The sequence below is a fragment of the Ictidomys tridecemlineatus genome, chromosome 12 (genome assembly GCF_052094955.1).
Source record: "Ictidomys tridecemlineatus isolate mIctTri1 chromosome 12, mIctTri1.hap1, whole genome shotgun sequence".
In the NCBI taxonomy this organism is placed as follows: Eukaryota; Metazoa; Chordata; class Mammalia; order Rodentia; family Sciuridae; genus Ictidomys; species Ictidomys tridecemlineatus.
This window is the reverse complement of record NC_135488.1, coordinates 103,129,586-103,148,845: the sequence shown is the minus strand read 5'-3', so window position 1 is coordinate 103,148,845 and position 19,260 is coordinate 103,129,586. Positions and strand designations below refer to the sequence as shown.

The window sequence follows — 19,260 nt, the reverse complement described above, 5'->3', positions numbered from 1 at the left end:
AACTGGATTCCTTGACCTTCCACAATCAAGTACACAACTACAATACTCATTATCCAAAGTGTATTATCCAAAGTGTATACACTGGAGAAGCTAGTTAAAGGGTGTTCTTAAATTGTAAGGAAATGAACTTTGCATCAAGTAACATCAAGATTTTATCCTCTGACAAGGGGGCCAGTTAGCATATGTGCACCAAAAGGGTCTACAGAAGTCAACTTCAGGAAGGCCCAAGTAACTGTCAGCAAATTTCTCCAGCATGCCATCAAAGGTGTTAACAACTATGTGCTTCCTTATCAGTTTAAGGACAAATTTTTCTTCCAAGTGCTAACATCTGAACAGAATGAATTCCAGAAGGAATGAAAAAGAAAGAAAGGGCTGGGGATGTGGCTCAAGCCGTAGCGCGCTCGCCTGGCTTGCGTGCGACCCGGGTTCGATCCTCAGCACCACATACCAACAAAGATGTTGTGTCCACTGAGAACTAAAAAATAAATATTAAAAATGTCTCTCTCTCTCTCTCACTCTCTTTAAAAAAAAAATGAAAAAGAAATATCGTTTATAGAAATTATGAAGATAAATTTACCACAATCAAAGAAAAAAATGAAAAACCACAGATGGAAAGATAGAAGATGGGGGAGGGGGAAGTGAGAAAAAGCCCATACCGAGAAATACAGTAAAATTTATGAATGAAAAGAAAAATTTATATAAGCTTCAAAAGAGAATAGAATGCCTACAAAAGAAAAAGACTTCAACAGTAATGATGACAATGGAGCCAGGAAAGGTGGTGCAAACCTGTGATCACAGCTACTCAGGAGGCTAAAGCAGGAACACAAGTTCAAAGCCACCCTCAGCAACTTAGTGACTCAACTTAGTGGATGTAGCTCAGTGGTAGAGCACTCCTGGGTTCAATATCCAGAACCAAAAAAATTTAAAAATTAAAAAAATGTTGCTCAAACTCATTAATAATCTAAGAAAAGCAATCAATAAGCTAGATAATGCCAAGCATCAGCAGGAATTTGGGGGATACAAGAACTCTCATCCACTAGTACTAAGAATGGAGTCTAAAGCAGCAAATCTGGAGATAATATTTAAGTACATGTACTCTCTATTCCATTCCTGGATAGCTCTCAGAGAAATTCTCATACTAAATCCACAAGAGACACTGTATAAGGGTATTAAATGTAGCAATACTTGCAGGGAGTTGGAAGGAATCCAAGTAACTATCACTTGAAAGTGTGTAGTTAAAATGCAATGGATGTACTCTATGAGGTACTATGCAGTAATTAGATGGAGTGACTATATACACACAGCCACTGAATGATGAAAAATAAAACTTTTTCTAGAGCTAAGTATCACCTACATCAACTTGAAATACATGACATAAACCAATACAGTGGCTAGGTTACCTATCACCCAAACATGTTAAACAGAAGAGCGTTTACAGTACTAATCATTCTTTCCAGACAACAAGCACAATCTGTGATTGGGCCAGTCAAATCAGAACTATCCTGGGCTAACAGGGACATATGGTCCCCTTACATATTAGCCACTATTTTCTTTAACCTAGGAAGACAAATCTTGATGAAGAAGATAAACTCAATTTGTTATTTTGCTTTTAACTATGCTGAATGCTTGGATGTCATATCATCAGTGAAATATAAACCACAGACATGCTATATCCCTAATATAAATTATTTATAGTTATGATCATTCCTCAAGATGAATACTTACAAATTAATTGCATTATATTCATTAGTAAAATTCTGTAACATGATTCAGTGTCTTCTGTTACCATCTCAACCTCTCAATATGAGATTTCTTACTGAAAATTCTTCAGTATATAATGCTCATACTTAAAAAGAGTTAAAAATTCAAAAAGCAATCATTCCACAAAGTTGTAAAATAGGGCACAGTTTCACACTATATCTTCCCCCTCCCCCAGTACTGGGGATCAAACCCAGGGGCACTTTACCACAGAATTAGATTTCAATGCTTTTTATTTTGAGACAGGGTCTTGCTAAATTGCTGAAGCTGGCCTTGAACTTGCAATCCTACCTCATCCTCTAGAATCACTGGGATTACAGGTGTACACAACTGTGCCCAGCTAGATTATTCTTTCTATATACATTTTCAAAGATCAATTTTGTTCTGTAATTGATTTATCTTCACCACTTTGAGAGGAGAAAAAGTTGCCAAACGTTTTTAAGTAATGTATCAATTTAAAATGTTAATCTAAAAAGTTCAATTTTCCTCTATTTTTCTGAAATTACTTAGGTTCCTATCAAAAAAAAAAAAACAAAACAGAATGGCTGACAGACAAGTTTTTTTTTTTTTAAATTTCTAAATTCAAGTCCAAAACTTTCAGACTGTTTCAATCATTCTCTCCCAAATACTTGAACCACAAAACCAGATCATAGTTGTCACTAACCATAGAATGTGCAAGGAAGTTGGCTGGCACATAATTCCCTCTAACCATAAGTTTCTATCCAATCTCTACAATAACATCCTTTTATTTCTTCACCTAATTCTAAATTTGCCACAAAATGAGGTGTTAAAGACCTTAAAGGTCTAAAAGGAGGCAAGAATAGGTATAAACTTCAATATAAGGATTAGAAAAAAAAACAATTTTAGAGTGCTTCTGGCCCCCTCTAAAACAGGAGCTGAGTGTGAAAGCAACAGCCAAAGAAAGGGTGTTAAATCGTGTGAATAAGTGTAGATGTAAAGTTATTAGACTTGAAGAGTCAATATTTTGTTGTTGTTGTTGTTGTTGTTGTAGTTGGACACAATATCTTTATTTATTTTTATGTGGTATTGGGATCGAACCCAATGCCTCACACATGCAAGGCGGGCACTCTACCACTGAGCTACAGCCCCAGCCCTCAATTTTTTTTTTAATAGAACACATTTCTGTCTCCCCCACACTAGACTTTACCATGTTTTGTTCTCCACCTGCTTCATCCCAACAACCATGTCACTTACGGGGATTCAGAGAAGCATGTGATACAAGTATACTGCACAATTCTAGGGAATGCGATTCACACAGACTACATAGTGAATGGTACTTCTCAACTTCTGCAGCATGTCAGCCCTAAAACAGTGAACCAGTTAGGTAAGATGGTGGTACAAACCTGCAGTACCCGCTACAAGAGAGGCTGAGATAGCAGGACCACAAGTTCTAACTCAAAGCCATCCTGGCCAATGTAGCAAGACAAAACACCCATAGAAAGAGGTGAGATGAAAAGAGTTCCGCCAAAACATTCAGTGAGTAAAAGATTATATCTCTAATCATTTTGGCACCTACCCAGAAACAATTTATCACGCTAATAATTTATCATATGCATACCCTGAAGGTAGGGACTGTTTCATTTATCCTCTGTTCTCAAAGTCCTATCATCATGGTTTTCACAAAATGGGTCAATTCCTCAATATGCTATTCATTCATTCATTCACAAGATATTTGTTGAGCATCTTATGTGTCAGATGTTGGGCTAGGCCCTAGGAATAGAGCAGTTAGGGAGATATAAAAGTATTAAATATTCCACTCCAGGTGCAGTTACACATACCTGAAATCCCAGTGATTCAGGAGCATCACAAGTTCAAAGCCTACCTCAGCAACTTAGCAAGACTCTGTCTCAAAAAAGGGACTGGAGGCTAGGGACATGGCTCAATGGTTAAGTGCTCCTGGATTTCATCTCTTATACCAAAAATATGTGTATGTGTGTGTGTGTGTGTGTGATGTTCCTATTAAGAGATCAAAAATCTAAATAAGAAAAAATAAGTTTTGCACAGAAATGAAATTAAAAATGCACACAAGTGAAACTTCATTGTATATTGCCTATAAGAAATACCCAACACAATTCAAAATAATATGGTACTTTTCTGAAATGGCTCCTTGAAAAGAAAGGATCATTCTTTATTAGGTAAAGTAATGGTTTGACTCTTTGGTTCTGATATCAAGTGGTAACCCTACCACTTGTCCAACTGGTTTCCAGGGTTATGGGTTTATCTATAGTGGGTATTTAGAAGTCATACAATTAATGACCTAAGAATCTATCAAAGGGTGTTTTAAAAGACTATTGGCCAACCTGGGTGCTGTGTTACATGCTTATAATCCCAGAGATTTGAGAGAGGCTGAGGCATGAGGACTGCAAATCTGAGGCCAGCCTCATCAATTTAGTGAGAACCCCAGCAATTCAGTGAGAACCTGTCTCAAAATATAAAAAGGAGTGAGGCACAGTGGTAAAGTGTCCCTAAATTCAATCCCAATACAAAAAGAAAAAAAAGACTATTGGCCAAGCCAAGTATGGTGCCTGTAGTCCCAGTTACTCAAGAGATTGAGGCAGAAGGATAAGTTTGAGGGAGCTTGGGTAACTTAAGGAGATCCTGTCTCAAAAAAGAAGACTGGGGATGTAGTTCAGTGGTAGAACACTCCAAGGTTCAATCCGCAATACTGCAGGGCTGCAGGGAAAAAGGAGACAAAAGGCCTGAACAGACATTATAAGACATATTAAATGGATAGCAGGTTCAAGAAAATCTGCTCTATTTCACTAATCTTAAGAAAAATGCAAAGCAAAAAACCAAATGAGATATCACCTCTTACCTTACAAGATGAGTATCATCCAAAAAAAAAAAAAAAGACAACAAGTGTTAAATAAAGATGTGAAGGGAACCCCAGCACACATCAATGGGAATGCAAAATGGAGCAACTCCCACAGTAAATAGTAGTAGGATCCTCAGAAAAATAAAATAGAACTGCCAAATGATAAAGCAATCTTGCTTATTTATTCAAAGGAACTGGAATCAGAATTTCAAAGAGATATCTGTACTCCCACATTCACTGTAGCATTACAAACAAAAGCCAAAATATGAACATAATCTAAATACCAGACAATGGATAAATGGATAAAGAATATGTATATGAGGGTATGTGTGTGTATCTATATACACAAATAATATAATACAAATATGCGTGATGGAATATTATTCAGCCTTTAAAAAGAAGGAAATCCGGGCTGGGGATGTGGCTCAAGCGGTAGCGCGCTCGTCTGGCATGCGTGCGGCCCGGGTTCGATCCTCAGCACCACATACCAACAAAGATGTTGTGTCCGCCGAGAACTAAAAAATAAACATTAAAAATTCTCTCTATCTCTCTCTCTCCTCTCTCACTCTCTCTTTAAAAAAAAAAAAAAAAAAATTAAAAAAAAAAAAAAGAAGGAAATCCTGGGCTGGGATTGTGGCTCAGTGGTAGAGTGCTTGCCTCACATGTGTGAGGCACTGGGTTCAATCCCCAGTACCACATAAAAATAAATGAATGAATGAATGAATAAATAAATAAATAAATAAATAAAAGTGCTGTGTTCACCTACAACTAAGAAAATATTTAAAAAAAAAAAAAAGGAAATCCTGCCATTTGTGACAACATGAATGGATCTGAAAGACGTTATGCTACATGAACTAAGACACACACACACACACACACACACACACACAAATATTGTATGAACTTATTCATGTGTGAAACCAAAAACAGCCATACTCAGAGAAGCAGAATAGAAAGAAAGGTGATTGCCAGGAGGAAAAAGGTTGAGGAAATGAGGAGGTGATAGTCAAAGGCAACAATTTCACTTATGCCAGATAAATAATTTTGGAAATCTACTACACAGCATAGTGCTTACAGTTAAGAATACATATTGTATATACAAAATTTTCTAAGAAGGCACACGCCTATAATCCATGTGGCTTAGGAGGCTGAGGCAGGAGGATCGCAAGTTCAAAGCCAGCCTCAGCAACTTAGTGGAGGCCTTGAGCAAATTTGTGAGGACCCATCTCAAAATAAAAATTTAAAAAAGGGGTAGGGATGTGACTCATTGGTTAAGCACCCCTGGGTTGAACCACTGGTACAAAAAAAAAAAAAAAAGACTTTTTTTCTAAGAAGGTAGATCTTACATTAAGAGTCTTACCACCAAAGAAAAGATAATATAATAATAATAATAGTATAAAAGAGGGGGGGAAGGAAAACTATGGGAGTGATAGACATGTCTGCAGTCTTCATGGTAGTGATGGTTTCACAGGTGTATACTTTTCACCAAACTCATCAAATTATATACATTAGGTAGAACTTTTTTCATGTCAAAAATATTAACAAAAATAAAAAACTTTAACCCTAGGGAAAGTTAGGGGGGACAAAAGAAAATAGTTTCAATAAAACATGGAGAACATATCATATGTTTATTTCCCTATCCTATACATATATCATTTGGGGAAAACGCAAAACTCTACAAATAGCTCTTTGTGATATGGCTTTTTTCTAAAAAGCAGAAGAAATGGTCTCTAGACATAGTAAATAAATGATTTTAAAACAGAGGGAAAGAAGGAAAAAAGTCAGAAGCAAATATAGAGTGAAGAATATAGCCCAAAAGCAGAAAAAGAGCAATACATTTCTTCTTACAAAAAGAAGGGTCTTGCTGGGTGTAGTGGCACATGCCTATAATCCTAGAAACTCCAGAACCTGATGCAGAAGAACTGCAAGTTCAAGGCCAGCCTCAGCAACTCAGCAGGACACTGTCTCAAAATAAAAAATAAAGGGCTAAGGATAAAGCTCAGTGATAAAGTACCCCTGGGTTCAATGCCCAGTAACAACAACAACAAAAAAAAGGTCTTCAGGCGGGGGATGTAGCACAGTGGTAAAGCAATTGTCTAGCATAAGAGAGGGCTACAAGGTTCAATCTTCTAAATCAACAACATGGGAAACCCCATTCTCCATCAAATAAGACTTTACAGACAAAAGCAAAGGTCTATTCCAGATCCCATATTCAAGAAAGTCCCTTTAAGTATGCCAGAAAGGAATACTTAAATTCCTTAATGTTAAGGAATTTAAGTATTCCTTTAAGTATTCAGGAATGCTAAACTCCTATAATATAAAAACCAATCAGATAAGAACAACTAATTCAAAACAATCCACTTCAGGAATATAAAGCCAAGAAATATACACCCTGCATCCCTAAACCTAATAAATTCAGAATTATAACTATCCTCTTCTAAAGGTCCAATCACTCATACTATAACATTAGAAGTCTCTGAAATATCTAAGAGAAGACAGAAATAGAGGCATGTGCCTGCAATCTGAGCTACTCAGGATGTTGAAGCAGGAGGTTTAATTGAGGTCAAGTTCAAGACCAACCTGGGTAACACAGCAAGACCCCTGTTTCAAAACATCAAGCCAAGCTAGGCGAGTGTTGCACACCTGTAATCCCAGCAACTCAGGAGGCTGAGGCAAGAGAATCGAAACTTTGAGGCCAGACTCAGCAACTTACTGAGACCCTAAACAACATAGTGAGACCCTGTCTCAAAATAAAAAATAAGCCAGGTGTTGTGGCACACACCTGTAATCCCAGCAATTCTGGAGATTGAAGCAAGAGGATCGCCAGTTCAAAGCCAGCCTCAGCAACTTGGTGAGACCCTGTCTCTAAATAAAAAATAAAAATGGTGGAGGATATAACTCAGTGGTAAAGCACCCCAGTTCAATCCCCAGAACCAAGTAAGTAAGTAGGTAAATAAATAAATAAGGGCTAAGGATGTGGCTCAGTGGTTAAGTGCCCTTGGGTTCAATCTCCAATACAAAAAAAAAAAAAAAAAAGTCTTTCAGAGAAAGTAATTAGATTATTCCATCATCTAAATTCAAATCTTTTTAAAACTGAAAACTACGTATTTCAGTCAATCCTCAGTAGCCTGTTCTTTATGGCCTTTTAAAACACTTCAAAAAGGTTCTTAAAACAATGTTCATAAGTATACTTCTAGAAAGAGCTTTCATTCTTCTGGCAATTTAAAAGCTAACAAATGTTCATCTCTACATTAGATTATTGATTCCTTGCCTTTTAACATCTCTATAACAGCTGCTTGACAAATTACCTCACCTTATTCCTCAGGGGGTAAGGACAGCATGATATCCATGAATTCAAAAATGGGACCACAAACTGATCTGTGAGAGATGAGCTAATTGCTTCAGAGGAGTCTTGACAATGCTCTAATAGACTAGTCATTCATAGCATGATACAATTGTATGCTTTGCTTGCTCTAAATATTTTATTTGTACTTAAGTGTAGAGGCAAATCTTTCCTTAGAATCATCTGAAAATATGATAGCAACAGTAAGTCAAGAAACTTGCATGTTTAGAATAGCTTCCACAATAAGCTAAGTCTTCTCAATACTTATTCTGAATAGTTTGCACAACTTCCGCATTAGTTTTCTTATTTCAGCCTCAGAGATGGGTGAAATCCAAAAAAGTCTGCTAAATAAGTTTTTAAAATATTTTCCAGACTTTTAGCAAATAAAAGCAAAACAATCATTTTGTAAGATAAAATAAATGTATTTCATAGAAGTATGGTAAAAGATTTCTGTTGTATGTACTCAGATTCCTTGTTAGTGTCAAAACAGTATGAAACACAAAGAGGAATAAAAACTGCAATCTTGTAAATCCCCAGAGAATCTTAAATATTGCTTTCCCTGCATGACAACAACAAAATGGTGTGGATTTAAAGGAGTATTTTAAATGAAAAGCATTTTCCATAAAAATTACTTTTAGCCAAGTTAGCCTCTCTCTAGACAGAAGCATTTTACTTGTGTCTAAATTCAGAACCAATCTCATAATAACAAACTTGTCAATACCTTTAAAGTGATAAATCTCTGTGCTAGCTTAGCATTTCACACTGTGAGCAATAAAACTTCAAGAATCTTATCTTTTTTTTTTTTAAGAACTGAATCATCTTCTTCAATGTCACTTTTGCAAGTGTATGACAACAACGATGTTGATTCACATTTTGTAAACTATTCCTCTAGCAAAAAATGTAGACATCCCAGAAACCATATAATTTTGGGATGATGGTGCCCATTAAACATGTTTCTTTCGACATATGTCTTTTTGTGACCTGAAAGCTCCGGTCCCTACCAGAACCTTGGTTGGCTGGCTGGCTAGTTCTCCAGCAACCGTATCATGTCTGATCTCTCCTGCCTGGAGAGGCGATAGCGTTGATTTTGTTTTTAAAGTTGGTGCCGGAGCAGCTACAAACTTTTTTCAGCATCCCTGCCTGGCTGCCAACTGGAGCTCTGCTCACTTCCTCACCAACTTGAACCACCCCCAAACTCAAGAGTAAGCTGGAGTTAGACAGCGGCAGTTGACACACTTTCAAGAGGGTTTGACACCGCAGAAAACTTTCACTTCTCTTCTCCGCCCTTTCACTCAGGGACCCCGGCCCTTCGCTGACGCTTCCCTCTAAAATTCCCCTCTAAGACAGGACAAGGACACGGAAAGCAGATCGTCCTAATGCCCCCGAAAAGGACCTCCAAAGCCTTCTCACCGGACTCAAGTGCTGTTCTTACACAAAAGAACCGGGCCGGCAAAGCAAAAGGGCTCGAGTCGAGGCCCTTCTACGGGTGCCAGCCTCCACCGCACCCGCACTCGCACCCCGAGTCTCCGGCCGCCCGGGTCGCCTCCGCTGGAGGCTTTCTGCCCCCAACCCGGCCAGACAAAGCCCGGGCGGCCCGGCCGGTGCTCGCTAGCCTCCGGTCGCGGGCCGCCGCGCTCTTACCCGGGCCTCATCCAGAGCGACGCCGGCGCCACTGCTTCCCCCGGCCTTGGCGGCGGGGCAGCTGGCAGCGCGGGTCTTGGAGGAGCGGGTCCGAGAGGAGATGAAATGGCTGCTGCCTCCGGTCGCCCCAGGCTCTGCTCCGGCCCCAGGCCCAGGCCCGGGCCCGGGAGACTTGGACCCGAGAAGGCGCAGAGAGCTCTTCCGGGTGTTCACCATGGTCCAGCCAGGAGGACGAGGCACACGCCGCGCCCGGGAGGGCAGAGGAAGGCCGGCCCGCCGGCCGGGCAGTCAGGGCCAGCGGAGCCGGGCCGGGAGAGACGAGCCGGCTCGAACTCTCCGGAGCGCAGACGAGGACAGGCGAGAGCAGGGCAGAGGAAGGGAAAGCGGCGTGAGAAGGCAGGCAGCAAGAGGCGAGAACGAGGCTGCAAGTCGGCAGCACAGACCCTCCGCCGGCTTCACCCTCCTCAGCGGGAGCCGAGCGGAGCCGCCATTTCTGCCCCTTTCTCTCTCGTTCTCGCTCTCGAGCTCTGTGCGTCAGGTCTCCAGCGCCGCAGGGCCGACGAGACCGCTTCCGGCCGCGGCCACCGCGGGGCGCTGCAAGGACAGGCAGCCCTCCCCTCGCCGGCTTCTCCCTCCTCTCCCCTCGCCTCCAGCAGGCTCCGCCCCCGGCGCAGCGTCAGCGCGCGGCGGCCAGGGATGGCGACGCTCTGGGCTCGCAGCTCAGTGGTTTCCCCGGGTCTCGTTGGCCTCCAGGCTGGGGGATGGGAAAAGCCAGATTGGTTGCGAGGCGAGTTCCGGCGTGGAACTTGGGACCAGATCCAAGTCGCCAAGTCTAGGACGGACTACCCTATACACCCGCACCATCCCAAATGGCCAGGATGGAGCTAGGAACCGCCCGCATAGGCGCGGGGAGGAAGGGGATCGCTGATAAGGACGAAAAGGCGCTGGCTTAGAATCCCAGAGCTACCTCAGCAAGTCACTGAACTTGAGCCGCACTTTTCAAGGCTGTAAAATTGAGAATGACAGCTGTGATTAACAATAAAAAAAAAAAAAAGTTTACGCGGTATCTGGCACAGAATACGCTTAAGAAGAAATGAGGGTGGGGAAGATACACGAGAACTCTAATTCTCTCAACAAATTGGTGCAGAGTCCTATAACCTTAACCAGATCTAAGGCGGGAATCTTTCCAAGAACCGGGTTTACCAGTCCCCTACTTCCTCCCGCAGAGGAATTAAGTAAAAGCAGAACCCAAAGATCAAAATTTGTAATGTAATTTACGAAGAAACAAGCTGTACAGTCAATATGAAATGCTCTGGTGTTAAAGCAGGAATTGTCGTCATTTCAAAAATGCAGAGTTCATTAGAGATAACCTACTGTTCATAGTGATAGGGGACAGACAGATGTAAGTGGTGGGAACACGAGGTTAAGTGAATAATTCCATAAAATGCAGCCACTGAGCTGACCAACCACATGCTTTTTTTCTAAGAAGCAATTTACCTGCAGCCTTGCCTGTCTTAATTGGACAGGATTTGTCACATTCCCCAATGTTTTGTCACATTCCCATTGTTTGCAGAAGAAATGCAGGCCCAGAATAATGTCAATAAGAGGAACCCAAGTTACCCTGAAAACTTTGGGGCCCTTTTTGCAGACCAGATCTCAAACTTGGGAGATAAGGATAATTCCTCCCAACCATAAAATCGATAAGAATTTATGATTAAGAATCCAATTAGTGGGCTGGGGATGTGGCTCAAGCGGTAGCGCGCTTGCCTAGCATGCGTGCGGCCCGGGTTCGATCCTCAGCACCACATACAAACAACGATGTTGTGTCCGCCAATAACTAAAAAATAAATATTAAAAAAAAAAAAAAAAGAATCCAATTAGAGCCAGGCGTAGTGGTGCATGCTTGTAATCCCACCAACCAGAGAGGCTGAGGTAGGAGGCCTGCAAGTTTGAATCCAGCCTCAGCAATTTCACTAGACCCTATCTCAAAATTAAAAAGTGAAAAAGCAAAAGTGGTTGGGGACTTAGCTCAGTAGTAAAACAGCCTTGCGTTCAATCCCCAGTACCAAAATAAATAAATAAATAAATAAAACAATTAGAACCTGTTAGCATGAAAAGTGACCTAGAGTTATCATTACCATGCAGTGGAGAATTGCAAGTCTGATATCATCCTGCTGTCAGTCAAAAGTCAAGAGGTGGAACTCTGAAAACTTCTCTGGAGTCCCCAATTAACTGGAGTGAGAAGACCTACTTCAGAGTGAAACCAGAATTAGGCAGTCAGTATAGAAGGGTAAATTGAGACAGGTCCGATCAAAGAGGCCAATTTTGAGTGAGTTCAGCAAGTTGGACACCAGAGCCATTCCTCCACCCTTATCAAGAACTTACCCCTACTCCAACCTATAGCGGAGGTAACTTGTCCCAGGAATTGCCCCTCCCTACAGGAAGCTATAAGGTTTTTAATGAATGTGTCCTTAGCTGCTCCTTCCTGCCCTTCCCCCAGCCATCGTCCCCCAAGCCACCATCCCCCTAGCCACATTTGGGCCATCCCACTGAGCATTTCCTAGGCCTAGTCAAAAGCCTAGTCAAGTATGCAGGAAGGAGAAAGATAAGGAAAAGGGGGCAGGAGAACAAAGGAAGAATACCTTGCTTCTGGGGATACCAGAATATCAGCTATGGCCCCTAATCCCTTCACGAAGAAGTCTGTTGCCCCTTTTTAGATAAACCTTGCTTTATATGCTTGCCTCCTCGCACTTCTCTAATGTTCAAACTTCAACATGTGAGGAAGCAGAACTCATCACCGATAACCAGAAGTACCAAGAGTATCCCATTTCCCTTTTCCTTTCCCTTCAATAAACTCATGCCTATTAATTTGAGCCACATGTCTGAAATCTTTCTGACTTGATCATAAGAATTGGGGTTTGAAGGGAGAGGGGGTGTTTGTGTTGGGTACAGAGCAGGCTGAACTGTGTTGTCTACAGGGCAGGCTGAACAGATGTTGGCTGCAAGATAGCCCACGCACTCAAACCCCCCTCTATCTGGTCCTTTATCACCTGTTTGTGTCAAGTCTCCCTCAAGGCTGAGCACTCAACCCCCCTTGGGCCAACAAGGCAGCTTGCAGACCCAGAGGCCCCATTAGATTTGGGCTATAAAAACTCCCTCCTGCCAGGCCCTCCTCTCTCTTGCTCTTGCTCTCTCCCTGTTCATCTCTTCTTTCTCTCTCTCTCTCTCCCTCTCTCTCTCTCTCTCTCTCTCTCTCTCTCTCTCTCTCTTTCCTTCCTTCTTTTCTCTTTGTTGCACTGCTGCAATAAAGATCTTTTGGTTGCTCCCAGTGTTGTGGTCACTTTCCTTTCAGTTTATATTGCCTAAATTTCCTGAGAGGCCCCAGTCCTGTAATAAAAGGTCGGAAGATCTTTTTTTTTTTTTTTCTCTTTGGTTCTGGGGATTTAATCTAGGGGGGCTTTACCACTGAGCCACATCCCCAGCCCTTTTCGTTTTTTAGTGTAAGTTGTTTAGGGTCTCACTAAGTTGCTGAAGCTGGCCTCAAACTTGTGCTCCTCCTGCCCCAGTTTCAGGAGTCACTGGGATTATAATAGGCCTGTGCCACCATTACCAGCTGTAGCCTCTTTTTATATGTTTATGAGCTGAGTCGTTTTTTTTTTTTTTTTACCCTTTTAACAGATTGTAAAATTAAAAACAAAAATGTGGTAGAGGCCATATGGGACTTGCAAAGACGAAAATATTTACAAATTGGCTCCATTTCCCCCCACATACTTTTTTTTTCCATTACTGGGGATTGAACCGAGAGAATCCCACACACTAGGCAAAACATTTTAGCACTAATCTACATCCTCAGTCCCCCTGCCACTAAAAATAAAAATTTAAAAAATCCTCTCTTCATCCAAGGTATTGGGACAAAAACAAGAACAAAATTAAAAACAGAAGAGCCCTGACAAAAGGCTCAAAGAAATGTTTCTTTGCCCAAAGGAATCAAAGTAACTGCTTTCAATTTTTTTTTTTTTTTTTTTGCAGAAAGGAGGTTAGGAGAGGTTTTGAGAGTTGAACTTATTGTAGGATTCCCAAATCTCATGGAACAAGAGAGAATTCAAGAATCACAAGTTGCCTTTACCTGGGTAGAGATGGCAGGGGTCCAATCTCAATTTAGACAAATGGAGACTTTATTTGAAATGATTATTGCAATGGGTGGTGGGGGGAGAGACACTATTACAATAAGGGAAGAGGATTACTACTATAGGGAGAACTGAACTGTCAAATGAAAAAGGTACTGACGTGGGTTTGGGGGTTTGGTATGTAGTTCAGTGGCAGAGGTCCTGGGTTCTAAACTCTGCAACAAATCTAGATTTACATAAAAAGAGACTTCAGTAGCAGAGATAATTTCAAAATAGAGAGAAAGATTGTTGCAAAGGAGAGAACTACTATCTAACCATGAGATACGCAATCAGCCAGGCTGAAAAGGGCTTTTCCTTCATGGGGAACAGCAAACAAGGATAAAAAGATCTGCATGTGGGGAAGTGGCATGAATGGGCTTTGGAGTCAGTGATCAGCATACTTGATAGGATATTTTCTGGATCAAAGATTAGGTGCCAGCTGCAAATTGGTGCAGCCAATTTGGAAAGCAGTATGGAGATTCCTTGGAAAGCTGGGAATGGAACCACCATTTGATCCAGCTATTCCCCTTCTCGGACTATACCCAAAAGACCTTAGAAGAGCATACTACAGGGACACAACCACATCAATGTTTATAGCCGCACAATTCACAATAGCTAGAATGTGGAACCAACCTAGATGCCCTTCAATAGATGAATGGATTTTAAAAATGTGGCATTTATACACAATGGAATATTACTCAGCACTAAAAAATAATAAAATCATGGCATTTGCAGGCAAATGGATGGCATTAGAGCAGATTATGCTAAGTGAAGTTAGCCAATCCCTAAAAAACAAATGCAGAATGTCTTCTCTGATATAAGGGGGGGTGACTCAAAATGGGATAGGGAGGAAGAGCATGAGAAGAAGACTACCACTAAATAGGGAAGAGAGGTGGGAGGGAAAAAGAGGGAGAAGGGGAGTTGCACAGAAGATGGAAGGAGAACCTCATTGTTATACAGAATACATATATGATGTTGTAATGAGAAAAAGGAAAAAAAAGTGTGTCACATTAGATTGGATAGAGAGAAAGGATGGGAGAGGAGGGGAGGAGTAGGGAGGATAGGAAGGGCAGCAGAATAGAATAGACAATATGATTGATGTATGTACATTCCATGTATGTATTATATATCAAAATGCATTCTACTGTCATGTATGACTAAAAAAAATAAATAAAAATTTTAAAAAAGAGAGAGGAAGAGAGAGAAAAAAAAGATTAGGTGCCAAAAGGCAGCTTGTTTCACTAAAGTCTGAGCAAGTCTGGGCTGCTGGTATTTTGCCCGGATAATGAGTTTGAGTAGTTCAGCTAACCATTTACTAGGTAAATAATGGGAATTTGAGAGTCTGCGTCTGACTTCGTCACTAGTAACCAAGAGGGCATGCAGGAGTCCGAATCTAAGTCCTCTGAAGAAGGGTAGTCCTTGCAATAAGCCCTTTCAGAAACACAAAGGAGTGGAGGGAATTCTTTAAGGTCACCCTGCAAATGACAAGTCTCATGAAAAGTTCCACTTGATCAGAATGCAGAGAAATCTCTCCAAGGACTCAACTAGAGGTGGAAGAGGAAAGAGATAGGTAATAGATGCCGGATTCTCAGGTGAGCCCACACCTAACGCCCTGAACTTTCCGCACCCGGAGAGGAGGCCAGTAGCAGCAGCGCCCACTGCCAGCCGGAGGAGGCCGCCGAGCGCGCGCGCACTGCGGCCCCGCCCCCGCGGCGCGCTCCGCGGGAGAGCGCAGAGCCGGCCCTGGCACGCGCGCGGCACCCCGCGACACCGAGGGAGGCGGGCCGCATCGGTGCTGCGGGCCCGCAGAGCCTGAAAGGGTGTTGGGGCGGCGACGCGCAGCCCGGAGGGGCTCCAGTCTAGCGGCAGGGGCGGTGCCCGCGAGCTGTGGACGCTTGAGGACCGGGCCACGAGGCCGCACCCAGAGGTGAGTTTCCTGCTGCTGAGACGCATTCCGTCGGGTGGGGGGCCGGGGTCCCCCCGCCGCCGGGGTGGGCTGGCGTCTCCCCCGGGGCCCCTGGGGTCTCGGCCTCCGGGATCGGGATCGGGGTGAGCCCGGGTCTGAAGACTGCGCGCCTGCGGCCGGGGAGGGGCGCTGTCGCGCGCGCGGAGGCCGGGCGAGGCTCCTGCCCAGCCCAGGTGAGCGCAGACCCCGGGCTCCCCGCTCTCCTGGCCTCTCGGCTCGCGAACCCAGGGGAAGCACATCACTCGGTTCTTTGGAAGGGCGCTCAGAAACTTCTAGTTATGTGCCATCAAGACATTTTCCCAAAGGCAAACGCTGCAAAAGCACAATCGAGAAACACAGAATGTTTGTTATTTGGGTGGGCATCCCGTGATTGGCACCTTCACCCGTCTCCCCCAACTCACCTGACATTTTGAAGGTCTTTAATCTGTGTCTCCTTTCTCCTTTTTCACTCGCGACACTAGAAGAGTTTGTCTTGTCAAGAATGCTGAACTTCAGTGTGGCGTCCAGGGTTGGTTCATTTGTACATAATTTGAGATAATTAAAAACACAGGAAACTGTTAGTCTATATTGATTTTTGATGCAGGAAGGAATAACATGGTACTATAAACTATGCCTGATCGTAATTTGGTTTTAGTGGGAAAAGCTCTTTTAAAGTGGATATTGTGTCTTCTAAATACGCTGAAATTTTATTTACTTAAAAGACAATAAATTCAGTGAATATTGAGCATATTTGCATAATACTAAAGTAAGTGGTAGTCATTGGTGGGATCAAAAAATGAGTAAGAATTGTGTGCAGGAAGTTAAGTATAGTAAGCTTTAGTTACTAAACACTCAATGTCTTAATAACTTAGCTATTGAATGTTTTGTAAGTATTATATACTGGGTGCTAGGAATATGATAGTGACAATTATAGAAAGTACATTGTCACCTGACAACAACATGTTAAATAATCATGCGAATAAATATCACTACACCAAAATAGAAACTGAAAGCTAAAAAGGGATAATATAATAAAATGTTGGTGAGGGAACATAACAGAAAATCAGGTAGAGTTTTACTAGGATTGTAATCTTTAAACTGAGATTTTACTGGTAAGCAGGAATTAGGTGAAAACTGATTCCAAAAAAGGGACAGGTCCAAGCAAAGGAAAGGACTTACCCAAACACTAGGAAGTTGGCCATTTCAGGAACTTAAAGGTCACATTACAACAGTTGGAGTGCGGAAAGCAAAAGGGAACTATAGTAAGATAGGTCAGGGACAGACAGATGGTGTGGGCTTTTTTAAGTAATGTTAATGATTTGGGACCAGCTCTTTCTTTTCTTTCCTTTTTTATTTTATTTTTTTAACTTTAATACAGAAATTCCCAACCAATCAAATGTATTGAGACATCTATTTGAATTTCCTGTAATATTACCCAAAGGATTTGGACCTTATTCTAAGAACAATGGGAAGTCATTAAAGAGTTTTAAGCAAAGAAGAAAGACAATCAGATTTATAATTTTAAAAAATTTTTTTATTAGTTATTGATGGACCTTTATTTATTTACCCTGGACCTCACACGTGCTAGGCAAGCACTCTACTGCTGAGCCACAACCCCAGCCCCCAGATTTATATTTTCGACAGGTCACCCGGTGCTGTGCTGAAACTGGATTGAACTAGGACAAGAATGGAGATGAGGGTATTTGAGACTACAGTTGTAGCAGTGAAAATATGGTAAATTTAAGGGTGCCTAGCTGATTTTTTCCCTCAGTATGTTAGTGAATTCATTTATTGGAAGAATCATGGAAGATTTTTAAAGGAAATTTTATTCAAAATGGGCTTTGCAAGGTAGATTCACGTTTCAGTTATAGAGTCCTGAAATGAGAATATCCTGGCATCAAAGGATGGCTAACTCAATAACCTTGTCAATCTCTACCTAAATTAAACGTTTTCTGTATAGTTTCCCACCACCAGCCCAGTGATAACTGTGGCTGGAACCCTGAGGAGCTCTACCACTGAGCTATATTGCCAGCCCTTTTTTTTTTTTTTTTTTAAAGAGAGAGGAGAGAGAGAGTGTGTGTGAGAAGAGAGAGAGAGAGAGAGAATTTTTAATATTTATTTTTTAGTTCTCGGCGGACACAACATCTTTGTTGGTATGTGGTGCTGAGGATTGAACCCGGGTCGCACGCATGCCAGGCGAGCGCGCTACCGCTTGAGCCACATCCCCAGCCCTGCCAGCCCTTTTTTTATTTTTCATTTTGAGACAGGGTCTTGCTAAGAGTTTGCAATCCTCCTGCCTCAGCCTCCTGAATAACTGGGATTATAGGCATGTGCTATTGCATCCAGCTGAAAAAATGTGTTTTATTATTATTATTATTACAGTGGTTACAGTAAAATAAGCTGAAACTTACAAAAAAATTTGTTTTCCATTTAGTATTTAATAAATAAGAATTCATAATACAATATAATAAAGTGTCCGGTTCTGATTCTATCATGGTCAGGTTGCTCTTGGAGACTTGGACACATAATCACATTCCGTAGAAGATCGGAGTAAGAGAAACCCCACAGGGAAATGTGATTTTTGTTTTCTTTTCCTCCTGTTTAATACCATCCTGGCCTTATCCTTAAAGAGAGATTCAGCTTCTATATATAGATAGCATTTTCAGTTGCATAATATCTTTAGAGAAATACCTAATCTAAAAAAACATGTAGCCTGAAGTTTATATTTATGAAGATAAGTATAATTGGGACTGGGGGTGCAGCTCAGTGGTGGAACACTTACCTAGCATGTATGAAGCCCTAGATTCAATCCCTAAGGCCACCAAAAAAAAAAAAAAAAAGTGGAAAAAAGTGAAATTGGTAATATGTTTTTTTTTTTCTTTTTTAAGATACAGGGTCTCGGGGGCTGGGGATGTGGCTCAAGCGGTAGTGCGCTCGCCTAGCATGCGTGCGGCCCGGGTTCGATCCTCAGCAGCACCACATACCAACAAAGATGTTGTGTCCGCCGAGAACTAAGAAAGAATAAATAAATGTTAAAAAATTCTCTCTCTCTCTCTCTCTCTCTGTCCCCCTCTCTCTCACTCTCTCTTTAAAAAAAAAAAAAAAAGATACAGGGTCTCCTCAACCTTGTGATCCTCCTGCCTCAGCTTCCCAAATTGCTAGAATGACAGGCTGCATTGCCAGGCTGTGCAATAATATGAAATTTTAAAAATTCAGATTATGTGTATGTTACAAAGTCTAAATCTATTTGACTAGATTTTCCTTTCAATGGATATGTTTCATAAAACTCAATGTACTTTGTCTTCTGATTTTATCACTGCTGTTGGGAGTAGGTAGGATAATATTTGAGAAGGTATTTGGTAAACTGTAATATACAATACAAATCTAAGATGGGAGAAAAATGAAAGAACTTTTGTTCATCTGTCCATTCTGAGGCCCAACTTAATGCTGATAAGTTGGATGTTTGTCAGGTAGCTTATTTTATTCACTGCAGTATGCCTTATACCTCATTACATAGTTTCTTTCGTGTGGTTTAACTGTGACACATTAATAGAAGCTCCTTCTGCCGCAG

General features: G+C 41.6%; 3 protein-coding genes across 8 annotated transcripts in view; 1 reads left to right on the top strand and 2 right to left on the bottom strand.

Moving 5' to 3' along the window:
- The window catches only part of Atad2b (ATPase family AAA domain containing 2B), a 139,782-nt gene extending 129,581 nt beyond the window's left edge, over nucleotides 1-10,201 (bottom strand). For 2 of the 5 annotated variants that reach the window (XM_078029606.1, XM_021724653.3), the window contains exon 1: nucleotides 9,579-10,200. In XM_078029606.1, the coding sequence (XP_077885732.1) occupies nucleotides 9,579-9,794 (216 nt within the window). In that variant the 5' untranslated portion in view covers nucleotides 9,795-10,200. Of the gene's footprint in view, nucleotides 1-9,578 lie in introns of all 5 variants that reach the window. The other 3 variants (XM_078029607.1, XM_021724655.3, XM_005322644.4) reach the window with 2 other exon arrangements.
- Nucleotides 10,202-13,731: 3,530 nt separating this feature from the next.
- On the bottom strand, nucleotides 13,732-18,523 carry LOC144369433 (uncharacterized). Its single transcript, XM_078029599.1, has 2 exons — nucleotides 16,112-18,523; nucleotides 13,732-16,022 (listed from the first exon to the last, which is right to left on the bottom strand). Exon 2 carries the CDS (start codon nucleotides 15,947-15,949, stop codon nucleotides 15,236-15,238), a length of 714 nt encoding a protein of 237 aa, XP_077885725.1. The 5' UTR covers nucleotides 15,950-16,022; nucleotides 16,112-18,523; the 3' UTR covers nucleotides 13,732-15,235.
- Nucleotides 15,533-19,260, top strand: part of Ubxn2a (UBX domain protein 2A) — a 37,655-nt gene continuing 33,927 nt past the window's right edge. The window contains exon 1 of one of the 2 annotated variants that reach the window (XM_078029597.1): nucleotides 15,533-15,671. The gene's annotated coding sequence lies outside the window, so the exon portion shown is untranslated. The remainder of the gene's footprint in view (nucleotides 15,672-19,260) is intronic. The other variant, XM_078029598.1, reaches the window with a different exon arrangement.

Bases quoted from the DNA above. Each gene is read 5' to 3' on its own strand.
- LOC144369433 (XM_078029599.1), bottom strand. From the start codon at position 15,949: ATGTGCTTCCCCTGGGTTCGCGAGCCGAGAGGCCAGGAGAGCGGGGAG.